At 42.3% G+C, this 17,742-nt stretch overlaps 1 protein-coding gene across 2 annotated transcripts in view; it reads left to right on the forward strand.

The window, feature by feature from the left end:
* The window catches only part of PLCE1 (phospholipase C epsilon 1), a 380,365-nt gene that overhangs the window by 175,410 nt on the left and 187,213 nt on the right, over positions 1–17,742 (forward strand). For both annotated transcript variants that reach the window (XM_005225543.5, NM_001205852.2), the window contains 1 exon segment: positions 10,853–11,141. In XM_005225543.5, coding sequence (XP_005225600.2) covers positions 10,853–11,141 — 289 coding nt within the window.

The following is a 17,742-nucleotide window of genomic DNA, read 5'->3' on the forward strand; positions in this document are numbered from 1 at the left end:
AACCTAGACAGCATATTAAAAAGCAGAGACCTCGCTTTGCCAAGAAAGGTCTGTCTAGTCAAAGCTATGGTTTTTTCAGTAGTCATGTATGGATGTGAGAGTTGGACTATAAAGAAAGCTGAGCACTGAAGAATTGATGCTTTTGAACTGTGGTGTTGGAAAAGACCCTTGAGAGTCTCTTGGACTGCAAGGAGATCCAACCAGTCCATCCTAAAGGAAATCAGTCCTGAATATTCATCGGAAGGACTGATGCTAAAACTCCAATACTTTGGCCACCTGATGTGAAGAACCAACTCATTGGAAAAGGCCATGATGCTGGGAAAGATTGAAAGCAGGAGGAGAAGGGGACGACAGAGGATGAGATGGTTAGATGGCATCACTGAGTCAATGGACATGAGTTTGATGTTGGGAGTTGGTGATGGACAGGGAGGCCTGGCGTGCTGCAGTCCATGAGGTCAAAAAGAGTCAGACGTGACTGAGAGACTGAACTGAACTGAACTGAACTGATCCTTTTGAGTTGGGCAGAGGAAGGGAAGTTAGAAGTTTGGTGAGTAGGGATCCAGCTGGGGCTCAGGAAGCAAACAACCTAGCCCTACAGATTGAGCTTGGTCTCATCTACCTGTTGTGGACACAGCAGCCTGGAGCCATAGGACTTCAGGAACTTTCTTTCCCTCATAGCTTCTCATGTGCATATCTGAGCAAGAATGCTGCCCCAAGCCTCTGAGCCAGGGCAACACAATCTAGAGGATTTGTGAAAGTTTGTTTTTGTCTTGCAGGGGCTTTGTCCCCATGTGATTCATTAACTGACCCGCTGCTCCTTAGAGCTGCAGGGAGCCTGGTAGTTCAGGCCTTTAAATCCCTTCTGTCGACCTAATTCACAGCCTGACATCACAAGCCTCCCAACATAATCCATTTGTACTGATTCGATTTTTTTTTCAAGAGGCTTCCTTGGCAGCCAGGTTTTCTCATTATGAATATGATTCATCTGTATGGTAATTCCCAGTAGAATTAGTATCTCAGACATGATTCATCTTGGGAAATATTAGGCCAGAAGCATCGTTTCAGAAAGGCCTGGTACATGCATAGCTGCAGGGAATTTCTGCAAGAGATGCTTCTTCATGAAAATAGCATTTGTTGAGTTGGCCCTGTGCTGGACTCTGAGGTAGGGGCTTTGGGGAAATAGAGAGACATGAGCACCTCACCCCTGCCCTCAGGAGCTCCCATTCTAGAAGGCAGATGGCATGGAAGAGCATGTTTATGGGATGGATAACATGAGAAGTACAGTCAGAAATGAAAGGTAATGTGATCTCATAAAATATCAGGTTCTCAAACTTTAGCAGTAATCAAGATCACCTAGAAGGCTTGTTACAATGCAGATTTCTGGGCCCCAACCCCAGAGTTTTGGGTTTAATAGGTCTGAGGTGGGGCCCAAGAATATGTATTTCTAACAAGTTCCCAGGTGATGCTGCTGTTGTTCTGGGCACCACACTTTGAGCACCTGCTCTAAGGATTTCAGTGCTTTCACCCCTATCCCCGCTCTTCACTGCCTGCAAGATGCTAGGCAGTGTGCTTCCTGCTGGGGACAATATGTGGAACAAAACTTGCCGGCCCCACCTGGGGAACTCAGAGCCTGGAAGGGGAGTAAACAGCAGCTTGCCCAGTCTACAGAAAGTAGAGTTTTGTATGGGGGCAGCTGGAACTCAAAAGGTGATGCTTGGTTCTTGCTGAAGCTGGGGGAAGGCCGCATGGAGGAGGCAAAATCTGAACACAAGTGTAAAATGTGGATTGGAGGAAGATATGTGGAAGGGCATTCATTCCCAGCCTTTACCTTCCCAGATTATCAAGTGTTCTGGGGACATCCCCTCACACTCCTTCTTAGATATTTCCTGCAGTCATAAAGTTTTGATTTCCTACAGAAGTGGGTGGCATAGCTCTGGTTAATTGGCCTGGCCTTAGCAAAGTCTTTATTTTTGGCTCTGTGGAGCTCTGTTTGGTCAGTGTCTCGTGCATGGTCTGAATATTCTCAGTAGAATGGAATTCTCTGCACAGGCACTTGAATGGAATGTAGAATGAAGAGCAAAGGAAGCAACGGGCTTGCTACCAAATTCCTTCTCCCCATCCCTACCACTCTGGCCTCCACGCTGCCTCAGCTACCACCCTCCAGCCCAAAACAGCCTCACTGTTTTTGTTGACTCTTCAGGGAACTTGGCAGTTTTTATGTCATTGCATTTTGTGTAGACACACACATCCATCAGAAATCAAGCTTCCAGCATCTCAGCCTTCTAGAACACTGCTTCTGAATTCCAGAATTCAGGAAAGGGGCCCATGAGACCAGTAAAATGGCTTTCCAAACCACAACTCTCACACTTGATTCCTTGAGGAAGGCTCCTGCATTGTTCTCCAGCCTGTTAACTCTCAGTTTACTCAGTTCAGACAACCGTGGTTATTTGTTTTTCCAGCTCAGGCTACTTTAAGAATCACATTATGGGGAGTTTAAGGGTGGTGTTAGAAGTGGATATGTAGTCACTAGGGAGAAATGACAGATGATATTGAAGGAGAACACTGATAAGTGAGATACTGACTGTATGCTGTATTCAAGAATGATGATGGTCTAAAAGAGAATGAAATGATGCCATCTGCAGTGACATGGATGAACCTAGAGATTGTCATACTTAGTGAAGAAAGTCAGAAAGAGACCAATATCACATGATATCACTTGTATGTGGAATCTAGGAAAAATGGTGCAAATGAACCTATTTCCAAAACAGAGTCACAGATGCAGAAAACAAACATGGTTACCAAGGGGGAAGGTGGGGAGAGATCAACTGGGAGATCGGGACTGACATACACATACTACTATATATAAAATAGATAACTCATAAGAACCTACTGTATAGCACAGGCAACTTTACTCAATACTTTATAATGACCTATGTGAGAATGCTGCTACTGCTGCTAAGTCGCTTCAGTCGTGTCTGACTCTGTGCAACCCCATAGACAGCAGCCCACCAGGCTTCCCCGTCCCTGGGATTCTCCAGGCAAGAACACTGGAGTGGGTTGCCATTTCCTTCTCCAATGCATGCAAGTGAAAAGTGAAAGTGAAGTCGCTCAGTCGTGTCTGACTCTTAGCGACCCCATGGACTGCCGCCCACCAGGCTCCTCCATCCATGGGATTTTCCAGGCAAGAGTACTGGAGTGGGGTGCCATTGCCTTCTCCTATGTGGGAATAGAATCTACAAAAAGTGTATGTGTGTATATGTATATATGATTCACTTTGCTGTACAGCAGAAACTAAGGTAACATTGTAAATCAATTATACCCCAAAAATTTAAAAGTATCATGATCAAAATTATCATTAAAATTAAGGTTAATTAATATCTTCTGTCCTCCATTTAAGAAAGCTGAGACGTATTGGTCATCAAACAGTAACACTAAGAGGGATGTGGGGATAATGTTAGTTGACGCCTTCATGTTAGATATAGAAAACTGTGGCAGTGGCTGGGTTTTGACCACATGACAGAGTTTGTCTTTTTTTTTCAGTCATTGTCCTCATGCATCTGCCATAGTCTCTGTAACTGCAACTCAGCATTTGCTGAATCCAGAAAGTCCATATTGAATCCGTATCTGTTTTCTCTAAGCCCCATGATTCTTTTAAATCATCATTTTCATGAAAACTCAGGATGGAGACTAGATCTGATTAAGCATTCTTAACTCTTAGGAAAATCAGCAAATGAAAATGGGATAATGTTAAACTATTGGTGAATTTCTCAGAGCAGATCACATTTGTGTACGTGCTTATGCATGCTCAGTCACACAGTTGTGTCCGACTCTTTGCAACTCCATGGACTGTAGCCCACCAGGAATTTAACACATGGAATGGAGGAATTTAATCCATGGAATTCCATCTAATCCATGGAATTTTCCAGGCAAGAACACTGGAGTGAGTTGCCATTTCCTCCTCCAAAGGACCTTCTCAACCCAGGGATTGAATCCATGTCTTCTGTGTCTCCTTCATTGGCAGGCAGATTCTTTACCACTGAGCCACCTGGGGAGCCCCTCAGATCACAATTAGAGCCTCATCTGGTTGCAGCTTTTCTGAATGCTTTGTAAAGATTTGGTGCTATTTCATGTGACTTCTGTATCTGATGTTCAGCACATATAGGTGACAATACAATGTCACCTGTGATTTAGATGAATCCAGTAAGGTCATGACCAAAAAACTATCATGACCAAAAAACTAAAGGATTCTAGCCAATTTCTTGGTGAGGATATAAAAGACCTTCATTAATTCAGTCAAGAGCTATTTATTGAGAAGCTGTAATGCCAAAACTTCCAGACCCTGGCTATAGAGCAGTGAAAATGAAATAAAATCCTCTCGAAGTTGCATTCTAGAGGGAGGAAACAGACCGTAAAGAGAGGTGGCAGGATCACTACTGCAATACCCATAGTAATCTAGGTTCTCTTTTCAGATTTTTAAAGTATGATTCCACTGTCTAACGGTCAATACCATTGTTGTGAATTCAGCTGTTGGTAAATTTATCATTACTTTGCATCTACTCTACCTTTCTTTCTAGTCTTTTTTTTTAATTGGAGTATAATTACTTTACCATTTTGTGTTAGTTTCTACTGTACAACAACATGAATTAGCTATTCGTATACATATCATATATGCCCTTTCTCTTGAGTCTCCCTCCCACCCACCCCATCCCACCCCTCTAGGTCATCACAGAGTACCAAGCTGAGGTCCCTGTGCCATACAGGAGCTTCCCACAAGCTATCTACCCCTCTCTAAAAAAAGGTTTCTTTGACAACTGCAGTATAGGATTCTCTAATTGTTTGGTTTGGTGGCTACCAGTACTGGCTTAGAGATGCAGGGAATGATGCTGAGTCAGGTGTATGCACATTAGTGCCTTATTTTTACGTGATGGTAATAGTAGGACCTCTTTCTAGAGCTGTTCTGGAGTTTCGAGGAAATCGTGTCTCAGTGTTCAGTGCCTACTTCATTTTAAACATTCATTAGATGTTGCGGTGATTACAAGCATTGTTGTGTGTGTGTGCGCTCATCACTTAGTCGTGTCAAACTCTTGAGATCCATGGACTGTAGCCTGCCAGGCTCCTCTGTCCATGGGATTTCCAGTGTAAGAATACTGCAGTGGGTAATCATTCCCTTCTCCAGGGGATCTTCCTGACCCAGGTACTGAACCCAGGTCTCCTGCTTTGGCAGGTGGATTCTTTACTGTCTGAACCACCAGGGAAGCCCACAAGTATTACTGTTAAGGGTCAGTGGACACCTAAGTAACAAGCCTCCTTCTTGCTGAAAACTTTCAGGAGATACGCTATCAGACCTTAGAACATTGTGATTTTCCAGAGCTCTGACCCTAGAAAGAAAGCTTTTGGAACAGAGCAAGTACAAAATTGACTCCCCTTGTCAAGCACTCTCTTTGACCCAAGTAGAAGTCAAGATAAGACAAGGCCCTTTCTGGCTGTACAGAAGAAGGAGCTTTCCTCCTGGGTGAGTGCTGTGGACCCGATGTGCCTGGCTGCTTTATGTCTTTCGGTGCTCTTAAGTCTTTGATTTCATCTCTCTCTGAATTACCCAGCCTTGGATGCTTGTTTTATTTGGGTTTGGATCTGAACTCCATGTCCCAGTGTTGGTTTCTTGAGTCACAAGGAACTTCAAATGTTTCCTTAAGTATTGTCTAAGGACTGCTTGCTTTTATGCAAGTAACTTCATAATATTGAGGTCATGCTTCTCAAACGCAGCACCTGCCATAGTGGAAGTAGTGTAATTCCATGGAGAGGACCCACTCACGGTTCGCAGTGCTGGGTAAACATAGGTGCTATGAAGGGCACTTTTGGCAACATTGATCTATAGTTCTTTAGGTAAATCTTTTTTATTGAAGTATAGTCGATTTACAATATTTATATTAATTTATATTTATGTTATGCAAATGTACCTATAAAGACAAATGCTTTATATTTATCTCAAAGACAAATATGTTATAATTTCTATGTGGAATCTAAAAAATATATATAGATCTTAAAAGTTCTAAGAACTCCACAATGGCCAACTATAAAAATTTTGACTCCTTTCCTTCCTTCATTCCCAGTGACTTTAGCAAGTCCTGTAGAGTCCATATCTGAAATGTATCTTGACTATTTATTGTTGTTGCTAAGTTGCTAAGTCACTTCAGTCGTGTCCTACTCTGTGTGACCCCATAGACGACAGCCCACCAGGCTCCCCCATCTCTGGGATTCTCCAGGCAAGAACACTGGAGTACGCTGCCATTGACTATTTATAATACCCTGCAATTTTTAGCTAACTTATTTGATTTACTTGTTTATTGTCTGCCTTCCTCCAGTAAAATAAAAAAGTTCTTTCTGCTTTCTGCTGGATCCCCAGAGCCACTGGGCTTGGCGCAGTGTATGTTTTCAATAAATAAAAATCAATCGTTGGATGAATGGATGGACACATATCTTTTTACCAAGACTGGATGCCCTGTTGTAAAGTGCTGATTTTATATCAAAAAAGATATTGACCCATATAGGGCATTAGTCTGTCTAATTTTCAGCACCTTCTATTACCACATTAATCAAGTGAGATAAAGTTTATATATTTTTTCACCTTGTAATTTAAACTACAAATCTCCATAAAAAGGAAACATATTTGCTCATTCATTAGTCATAACTTGACTGTTTTCCAAAGTACTTTAGGGTGACCATGAAAGGAATTATCATGAATAAAAACTATAACAACTGCAATGTTAACATCACTTAACACTCTTGCCAAATAACAACATTTTCTTGAATCCTGTTGTTTGGGTTTTGGGTGTGACCATGTTTAGGGCAATGGATAAAGCGGAACCACAGAGCTGGACAAACCCAATTTCAGTCTTGGCTCAGTTTCTTACTAGTTGTGTAAAGTTAACTGTCTCACTCTGTCTCTCTAGGCTCACTGTCCCCATCTGCAAAATGAATCAACCTCATAGGGCTAGTGTGTGGATTCAGATATGCAAGGAAATACTTATCATTGCACCTACCCCATCATCATTGTGTAAGTTGACTTTTGCCATGTGCCAAGGCATTCCCAGTGCTTCATGGTTTATACAGCAGTCACTTATGTGGCTCGTGTTCCTGTGAACTGTCTGGACGGTGCTCCTGGTTTGGATGAGCTGATCTTTGCTGGGCTCTCTCATATGTCTGTGATGGCAGGTGGAGGAGCCATTGGATAATCTAGGAGGGATTCACGATGTGCGTGCCCGGTGGCAAAGTGAAAGAAAGTGAAGTTTCTTGGTCATGTCTGACACTTTGTGGCATCATGGACTGTAGCCTGCCAGGCTCCTCCATCCATGGGATTTTCCAGGCACAAATACTAGAGTGGGTTGCCATTTCCTTCTCCAGGGGATCTTCCCGACCCAGGGATCGAACCCAGGTCTCCCACATTGCAGGCAGACTCTTTACCCTCTGAGCAACCAGAGAATCTGCCTATTGGCAGGCTATTGGCCAAGGTGACAGGAGTGACTCAGCCGTGGTCCGTCATCCTCCAGCAAGCTAGTTCTGGCTCCTTCGCTTGGTAGTTGTTTCAGAATTCCCAAAGTGGCAAGAGAGAGCAAGCTCCAACGCTGCAGACTTCACTGGCAATACATTTACTGAATTCCCATTAATTAAGCAAATCACAAGCCTGGCCTGGAATCTGTGAAGGAATAATGTATGGTCATTTTTGTAGTCTATTGCAATCATCCTTGTTACCATCATCATAAAAACCGGTATTTGTTGAACATTTATTAAGCAGCTGTTCCAGTCCTATTACTGTGCTTATCAAAGTTTGTAATTCTTACTACAACTTTATGGGACAGATAATATGTATTATATCCCTGTATTGGAGAAAAAGAGACTGAGACATAGAATGGCAAAGCAGCTTAGATAAAGTCACACAGCTGGGAAGCAGAGAAGCTCAGACTCAAACCAGCACTTCAGAGCAGCACTCATAATCACTGTTTTATACTGCCTCCTTCTCCCATTTGATATACATAAAATTTTCGATAGTTGCTTTTTTTTTTAATGGATGATCTAGTAAGGGGTTATTGCCTATATTTTAACATGTACCCTAAGCACTTCCATATCTTTGAATTCAGCTTATCAAGTATTGGCATGAATGACATGTGTTAATCCAGATCATGGTAGGACCTGTAGATATATTTCTGATTCTTTGTGGATGGGGTGTTAGCAGTAGTGACAGCAGCTCAGGGATATATTCTTAGAACTCTTCATTTCTCCTTTCTTCAGAAAAGTTGGAGAGCTTGGGAACAGCTGGTAGCAAGGCTGAATAATTACTTAATATATCCAAGTATTTGCGTGCATACTGTCATGTCTGGCTCTTTGCGACCCCATGGACTGTAGCCTGCCAGGCTCCTCCGTCCATGGGATGTCCCTGACAAGAATACTGGAGTGGGTTGCCATGCTCTCCTCCAGGGGATCTTCTCAACCCAGGGATTGAACCTGCATCTGCACTGCAGGCAGGTTCTTTACCACTGAGCCACTGGGCCTTTTTAGCAGCATTCCTCTGCTGAAAACAAATAGACCAAAAAAAGTGAAGGGCTACACATCTCTGATAGATTAAATCTCTTTTCTTGACTTTCAAGGCTGTCCTTTGTCAGGCCAACTGACCTTTTCAGTTCCCCAGTGATTTCCCTACACGCTCTGCTCTTAATTCCTGCTCTCCTCACTGTCCCCAGGACACACTGTTTTCCAGCCTCTTCACCCTTACTTGCCATGTGACTTGCCTCCCTCAGCTGCCCCAGTTAGAGCCATGCTTCTTTCTTTATCTTTACCTATCAAATCTCACAGTGGGTTCTCTTCTCTGAACATCCAGTGTTTACTTCTGAAGGACTCTTTTGAGACTTAGTGTGTTGGAGATTGCCTGTATGATTTGGAGCTGGGAGAAGAAAAGCATGTCCTGAGCTCTGCAACTCTCTACCCCCATTTATCCTCACAATACACCCAAATAAGGTTAGGATGACATTATCCAGCACATAAGAGCAAGGGTATAACTCCATCACAGCGAATTTCATAGACTGTGCTCTGTTGTTATACAATCACCTGATGATTGTTTAGAGCAGGGTCCATTCTCTTCCTGCTCAGTGCTAATGGGCACCGTTTCTACACACCAGACTGAGCACTTTGTATGTATTGTCGGGGGGAATCCCAGAACATCTCTAAGAATGGGCATTAGTATCCTCTCTGCCTGGTCAAGGCAGAGCTGGGTGTGCAACCCCACAAACCTGACCCCGAAGCCTGGGCTCCTTCTGTCCCAGCACACCATCTCTGTGGCCACCAGAAATTTAATGACAGAATTAAAGTTAAAGATTCCACACTCTGTCTTCAAATGGAAAGTATATACCAGAAAGCAGAGGAAGGCAGAGTAGAAGTCTAGTCAGGGTGTCACCACAGACTAGCTCATTGGGGTCCTTTTGAGTACCCTGGCATGCTAGTTAAGGTGAGGTTTGGAGTGTGCAGCATCACAAGGGTGCGTGCAGAGTCTGAAGGGCATGCAGGGTTCTTCCCTTCCCTCTCCACTCATCGCTGTCAGCAGAGATGACCTCCACTGTCGCCCTACCCTGAACTTTTTATCTGTTCACCCTCCTTATTAGACTGTGAACTCTTGGAGAGGAGAAGCTGTTGTATTTACCAAGGCCTAACACATAACTGGTATATAAACACAGAAGAACAATTTTTTAATTTAATGCATCAATTGTCAACCAAGGCATGGTGCTCAAGGTAGCATGATGGAGACGACACAGTATAGTAAACCTTTATTCCACCATCAGAAAGCTAGGTTAATTCACCCTGTGTTAGCTTTCTTCTCTGGCATTTATACACTGCCAAGAAGGCTCTGGCTTCCCAGAGACCTTGACAAAACCCCATACCTCCCAGATATAATGCCAAACTTCATAACTTTCAGGTCTCATTTTCTAAATTAGATTGTGAAGTCCTACAGCACAAGAGGTGTCTGTTACTCTTCATAAACACCTCACATCTTTCAATGCAGTGCCTTGCACAGAGCAGATCTACATAAACATTTGTTGAACAATTGCACTGAAATGGATTGGAATTATGGCTGGGAAAATGTTGTAATAATCCAATCTCTTTGAGATAATTCTTGGTGAATTCAGGTGATGAAGGAAAGAGGAAATCAGGATAGCGGCAGAGGCAGAAGGAAGAAAGGAAGGAGAAGTGGCAGGATCTGTCATCTCACTGGATGTGGGGGTGAGGGAGGAAGAGGGGGAAAAAGGATTCAAAAACTTTGGTCCAAGCTGATGGATTGAAAGCTTATAACCAAAAAAGGGAATATAGAAGTTCTCCTGCCCCTTAACCCACTCACCCTTATTTCATTCTGAGCATGAAAGGAGGATTCCTCATGAATGTGAGTTTTCAGGGTTCCTTGGAGATAGACAGATAGACAGATAGACAGATCTGGGGGAGTCACTCAAGAGAGTCCAGAATGACAAATAGGAAAGGTACGCCCTTGTCCCACTGTAGACGAGCTTTGCTCTGATAAAGAGAAGGAGGAGAAATTTGAGCTGAATATATTTTTGGTTGGTACAAGTCGTAAGTGCTCTGTTTGATAGCAGGGTTGTTTGAACGACCTATTTCATAACTGCACATAGCTTTCCCAAATAAATGGTGTCTGTAGAATGTTCAGGTTAATGTATGAGCCCAGTGTTCACGAGTGTTTGCGCTTAGAGCGACCGAGACTTCTTTCTTAATAAGTCATCTTGGCATTTTGTCAACAAGTTAATTTGCTTTTCTAAGAAACTAGATTAATACTTCCTGTACTTTGTGCTATTCACAGATCTACAGTGCAGTGAGAAGGGGAGAAGCCACAGAACAGACAATTAGATCTCTTCTCCATTTCTTCGCCAAGCTCCCAGCCTCCGAGACAGCCCATGAGAGGATCAGTGTCGGTCCGTACTTAAAGCAATGTGTCCGAGACACAGTGTGTGAGTATCGTGCCACCTTGCAAAGGACTTCCATATCTCAGTATATCACCGGCTCTCTCCTGGAAGCCACCACATCTTTAGGAGCAAGAAGCAGCCTCCTCAATTCTTTTGGAGGATCCACGGGACGAATGATGCTGAAAGGTACTGTCTGAAATTTCACTTTTAACTCTTCATCATTGAATGCAGAAAAGAATCTGAGTTAACATTTATGCATCTCCTCATGGAAAACTGAGTCCACTTATCAACAACTTTCAGAAAAGGTAGCTGCTTTAAAAGAATATAAAATGATAGTCCTTTACCAAAATCCCTTAAGGTATAAGCATTCTGAATAATGAACGCTAAGATTTTGATGTTTCTTTTTCAAAAGAAGTAAATGACTAAATGCTGTGTTTAATTTTTTTAAGTTATTCTAATAGATGAGTTCTCCTAGTGGTGGTCTATGACAGATGTCAATTACTGTAAAAAAATAAAAATAAAAAAGCTCGTAAAAAAGTGTAGTCATGTAGTCACAGTGAAAACCAACTGTTTCACTCAAAACGGAGTGGAATAGAGTTCTCTTGCCTACACAGAATTAATAGGTTCATGTTGACTAGAGAAGCTAAAGGCCATCTTCCAGCAACTCCCATCTTAAAAGACAAGATAGTCAGAAATCCTGCTAAGAAATGAAAACTAATGGAGAATAGGGTCTCTGCATCAGAACTTCCCAGCTACTTCCCACAAGTGGTGGACAGGCAGGTCAGAAATGGCCGTGCACCAGTGGAGATTTGTGCACTGCAGAGCTGTCACCACCCACTTGGTATCCTTCCCTGGCAGGAAGCTGCCAACCAGACAGGGACCATGCAGAGCAGCGTTCCACTGCTCAGGGGCTGCCAAGAACTCTCCCTGACATCCTGCCACTTCTCTCAAGGAGAGCCCCTGTCGTCCCTCCACAGCAAGCCCCAGACCTGCGATTATCACACCAGTGGTCTTCCTCCTTGACCCTCAACCTCCCCTACCCCGCCCCACCCCAGCACCCCTTGGGAAGACCCTAGAGGAGGCCCACACCTGTCTGTGTACCATGTGGGTGCCATGCTGATTTGTTTTCTAGTGTCCCCTTAACTTTTGTGGATCGGTTATACATGATGAGTGAAGAAAAACACAAGATGGGGACCACTAATCCCGGAGACTAAAGAGGAGAAACTTGGATTCATATATGTTTCATACATTCAGCATACGTTTTTTGAGCACCTGGGTGCTGGGTTGGGGACAAAACATAGCCCTTACCCCCAGGGAAATTGTTGAGAAGACCCCCTGAAGGAAAGAAAGGCTACCCACTCCAGTATTCTGGCCTAAAGAATTCCACAGACTGTACGGTCCATGGGGTCGCAAAGAGTCGGATACAACTGAGCGTCTTTCACTGTCACTTTCTCACGCATGGAACTTGTAGTCTCTAGGTAGTAAGGGTTTCCCCTATCCACAGGATTCAAGATTTCTCTATTCTGATGCGGCTCCTGGTAACTGCCAAGCTTGCATTCTGCATCAGTGATCTTCCTGGGAATTCGAGTTGAAATTGACATATAGAGTTGGCAGAGCTTCAGTGCTTGAGACTCTATGTAAGGAGCTTATCCTGTGCGTTAATCAGGCTTTTGTATCAGATCCCCACCCTGTGCCAAGCAGTGTGTAGGCCTTATGGGAGATCCTAATAACATATAAGTCAGTTTTCTTGCCTTTAAGTTTTTATGATCCTAGTGAGGCAGCCAGATTTGCATGCACCAAGTATTCAAAGAACAGACTGCAGGGAGTTAAATGCCAAATAATGTGGAAGTGACTCTAAGAGTTCAAAGCGTTTGGAAGTAGAGTTAATGGTCCATGTGACAAATGGTTTGGCTGCAAAGGAACAAAGTCAATAAAAGCCACTTTGTTTCTTCTCTATTAATTGCAAAAAGACATTATCTCCAGGCTCCCCAAATGTTGTGTTTTGGTTCCCAGGCAGGCTGCCTCCAGTCTTACACAGACCTTTGGGGAGAAAAAAGGAGGCCATTAGTTAAGGTGTCTGTTGCCCTGATAGTAAGTTGATCTCCATTGCTCTTTGCACTTTCCTGTTCAGATCAGAACTCTGAGATCAGCATTCCCATCTCTGGGACTTGTTGGATCATCAGCTGATGAGTTATCATTGAATTGGGTTTTATGCAAGAGTTGGGAGTTTCTTTTAACTTTCTGTTTTGCAGCTCTTTAATGGTTTCTGATATCTGTCTGTAAGTAGTTTCTGCTGAATAATATAGTTAGCAGGTTGGCTTCAGCTCCAAACTAATTTCTGTATCTCTACCTTGCTCCCTTGGAAAACTTTTTCAGCTTCAGTGCTTTCTCCCATGGGGTTTTCAAAATCTGTATGTGCTGTAGTGAAACATATGGTTCTTCAACATGCAGTGGAATATAATACATCTTAAAAAACCATACATGGCCGTTCAAAATCACGGAGTGTTTAGAGAACCTATAGGTTCAGCATATTGAGTAGCTGGGTCTTGAGCTCTGTTGGCCTCATACTCCAGCAGGGGGTCTGGACGATATGCTTGGCTGCTAAGCCATGTTTGTCTGCTTGTTTTATTGTTCACTATGTGTTCTGTGGCATCAAGCAGGCCAACAACTTTCAGCTCTGTGTCACTAATGAAAATCTATGGGAAGTGTGTGACACACTCAGTCTCCAGGTTATAAACAACTCATGTTCTAGAGTTCATTTCTCAGGAGCTGTGTGGAACTCAGAACGCTTTCCTGGAGAAGCAGTATTAAACATTGTGATTTGGTTCCAGACTTTAGTCCTCAAAAACCTCTTTAACCCACAACACAGTTGAAATCTACACACTGCCCATGGAATAGAGAGAAAAACACAATTATTAGAATACTGAGCATCAGCCTCCAGGAAAAAAGCAATACCAATGAGTTAAAAGGCATTTGTTGTTGAGGGGAAATCATTTTAATTAAGATGAGTAGAGTTAAAGTAAAACTTCCATGGAGATTTTGTAAGGAACTTTGGGCCATTTCAGAGGTTTTAGATGTTGGCATCTATAGTTCTGTTATTATGGTTAATTATATTTTGAAACTCATATCTAATGTGAAAGATTCAGAAAATTATTATCCCAATAACTTTCTTTTCTTTTAATGAGAGGCTTATAAATGGAATGAAGACAGGAAGAGGGAGATAGGACAGAATTTGTAATTTTTTCCCAGAGGGAAAAGGTAAGGAAGAGGGTCAAAAAGAATGACCTTTTCCATGAGAGAGATCACATTTAAAGTGGATTAAGTCAAGTTGGAAAAGGTAGGGGAAAAAAAAAGGAGGAGGGCGAAAAACAAATGCTATATGATTCCTTTTGTGTGGGGTGCTTAGAATAGTCCAAAGCATCAGAGACAGAAAGTAGAACTGTGGTTGTAGGGGCTGGTGGAGGGAGGGTTTGGATGTGGAGTTACTGTTAATGGGTGCAGAGTTTCATTTTGCAAGATGAAGAATTCTGAGGATGGATCATGGTGATAATTGTGTATAAGTAAATTATGATAATTGTGTATTGAGTAAATATGAATTTACTCAGTACAACTCAGCTGCATTAAAAATGGTTAAGATGCTAAATTTTGTTATATATGTTTTTACACAAATGAACACACACTCACAAATCAAAGGATTTAAACAGGAGGAACACATTATGCAGGTCCTTAGTGCTAGGCCCATTAAGATGTTAGAAAGAATCAAGTTTGTGAAAAAGAAATGTGAAGACAGCTTTCCAGGTGACCTACAGATGCCCCAAGTCAACTTGTCTCCTGGAAGTGGTTATGAGTACAAAATGAGGGTTGGAGCTGCCTGTAGTAGGTGAGAATAGGAAGAGAAAATGTCCAACCAATTTCTTCATTACTCACAGGGCATTCCCAAGTTAGGACTTGATAATGTCAGGGTTGATTGGCCAGAATTCTGCAGCTCTGCAGCATTACCACAGTCTACAAGATTCTTCTAACTCTCCAACATCTTCATCAGTTTGCACCCCTCCAGTGGTATGAGTAGCTCTGAAAAATCAGCCAACAGTCAGTTTATTCCTGGCTTTCTGCCTTCAGGACCAGTGAGGATGGTCTGTCTGCTCAATGGAAAGTTTGCCAAATAATGAGAAACATTTTCTGATATGAAGCATCAATCAGCAAGGGTATACTATCTCAAAAAATGGAAAATGGAGAACTTACTCCATCCTATCTTCCACTAGTTGAGTACAGTCAAGATCTTTCCACTTCCCATTTAATTCCCCTTTTCCTCCTCCCCATTAACCTTTCTGGAATCCCAGGACCAACTCTGTAGAGCAGTGGCAGCCAAAAGAGTTCTTGACTTCAATAATCAGAAAGACGTTTTCTAAATCCATTGCCTACCTTTCTTTTTTTCCAATGTACTCCCTACTAAAAATTACAAAAGCAAGATTAAGTCAAAAGGGAGAGAAAGGAATGAGGTAATTGATAGTAATGGGAAGAAGGAAATGGCGACCCACTCCAGTACTCTTGCCTGGAAAATTCCATGGACTAAGGAGCCTGGTGGGCTACAGTCCATGGCGTCTCAAAGAGTTGGACATGACTGAGCGACTTCACTTCACTTCACTTCACTTCAAAGCACTGAAATAGCAAAAGTAAAAAAAAAAAAAAAAATAGTGATAAAGAAGAGGATTTTTCAATATAAGGTGGCTGTTTTCAAGTGCACATTTTGTATCAGCTTGTTCCTAAGTTTGTAAATCAAAGGATTAAATATTTACATGTAACTCGGACAAAGCATAGTCACATATTTAAATTATGTAGTAGGAAATGCTCATTTTGTAACCAGTTTGGGTGTTTATGTATAGAATAGTTATTAATAAATAAGTTATTCATCATAGATAGACTATAAATAGAATATTAATATGAAAAGAAAAGGTTTCCCTGGTGGCTCAGATAGTAAAAAATCTGCATGCAGGAGACCTGGGTTCCATCCCTGGGTCGGGAAGGTCCCCTGGAGGAGGGCATGGTAACCCACTCCAGTATTCTTGCTTGGTGAATTCCATGGACAGAGGAGCCTGGTGGGCTGTAGTCCATGGGGTCACAGAGTTGGACGTGACTGAGCGACTTACACTTTCACTTTCACATGAAAATAAAAAGTGCCCTGCAGATGTAATATTCTCATTTGAAAGTGGGGAATATTCTGTTTCTGATAGAAAGGTCTAATAATTTTCAACTTATTTTCTTCTGCTGCAATAAGTATATTCTATTTGTGTCTTTTTCTAAAGTGAATACCTTTGAGTATAAAAATAGGAAGACCTAATAGGAATATACACACACACATTTGAACTATGTGATTGTACCTCATAAATAATTTAGTTTATGAAGGCTGTCTTGGTTGACTTCCTCATAATCAAAACAATTACCCTTTACATGCCTACCAGGCAAGGGAAGACGTCTCCATGGTTCTAATTCCAAGATGTAAGTGTATTTAAATCTGACTTACTAGTTTTGTGACCTTGAAATTATTTTCTTGATGTTAAAGTATGCTTTAATGCAACTTGGGTTATGTTTTTATACCAGTTAATCAACTGAGAAGTATTCATTCAGTGCCCACTATTGTCTAGGGCAGTGTCACCTCAGAGAAGAATGGAAACATCACATCTGGAAGCCTTCAACTTGTAAGATAATATTTCTCACTCCAGTGAAAATGTAATAATAGGTTTCAGGTTTACTGAAGTAGCCCTTACTGCCACCCTGAAAAGATTCACAAAGTTCAAGGTTAGTCACTTGAAGGTGGGATCTGTAGCTCATGGGGCCAGGAAACTTGGTGGGTGCAGGACGAAAGCCCTCTGCCTTGGGATACGCATGGCCAGGCATGATCCAGGAGTGTGACTTCATGTTTAGATGTGACCTAAACCTGCACAGTATTTCTGATGAGTGTGACTCCATACCCCTGCTTATAACAAGGGGGATCATCTCCAAGGCTCCAGGGCAGCACAAAGTCATCAACCTCAAATATTACCAGAGACATGATGCTTCTAGAGTCAAAACAATCAAGAGTATTTTGGGGGAGGAGGAGGGTCAAGCAGAGGAACTAACTTTTTAAGAAAACTTTTCCAAGCTGACATCCTCATTACTGTTATATCTGAAGTTGTAAACTGTCCCATCTGTAAAGAGAAAATTGGGCATACGGAAGGATTGGAATTAGAATCATAGTAATAGTTGTGAGTATTTTTTTAGTTCTTGCTGGGTGCCAGGTATTACTCTGAATGCTTCACGTATTTGACTTCATTGAAAACCATTCAATGATCCAATGAGAGAGGTACTATTTACTAATGAGGAAACTGAGGCCCAGAGATATGAAGAAACTTGCTTAAGAGTGCACGGGTAGTCTGTGATAAAGTCTGTGCTTGAACTCAGGCAGGCTGTTGAGTCCTTATTGTGTTTCAGACAATGCACCAAGTCCTTTTTCTGCATTATTTCATGTAGTCCTTTTGGGTTGACTTGTGTCCCTTTAAAGAGATACGTTGAAGTTCAAACCCCAGATCCTATGATGGGACTTTATTTGGCAGTAATATCTTTGCAGATGTAATCGCGTTAAGATGAGGTTATTTTCTGTTACAATGGGCCCTAAACCCAGTGAATGGCTTTCCTTATCAGAAGAAGAAACAGGCAGACAGACCATGTTGGGATGAACACCATGTGATACGAGAGGCAGAGATCAGAGTGATGCGTGGAAACCAAGGAATGCCAAGGACTGCCAGCCGGC

The sequence above is a fragment of the Bos taurus genome, chromosome 26 (genome assembly GCF_002263795.3).
Source record: "Bos taurus isolate L1 Dominette 01449 registration number 42190680 breed Hereford chromosome 26, ARS-UCD2.0, whole genome shotgun sequence".
NCBI lineage: Eukaryota > Metazoa > Chordata > Mammalia > Artiodactyla > Bovidae > Bos > Bos taurus.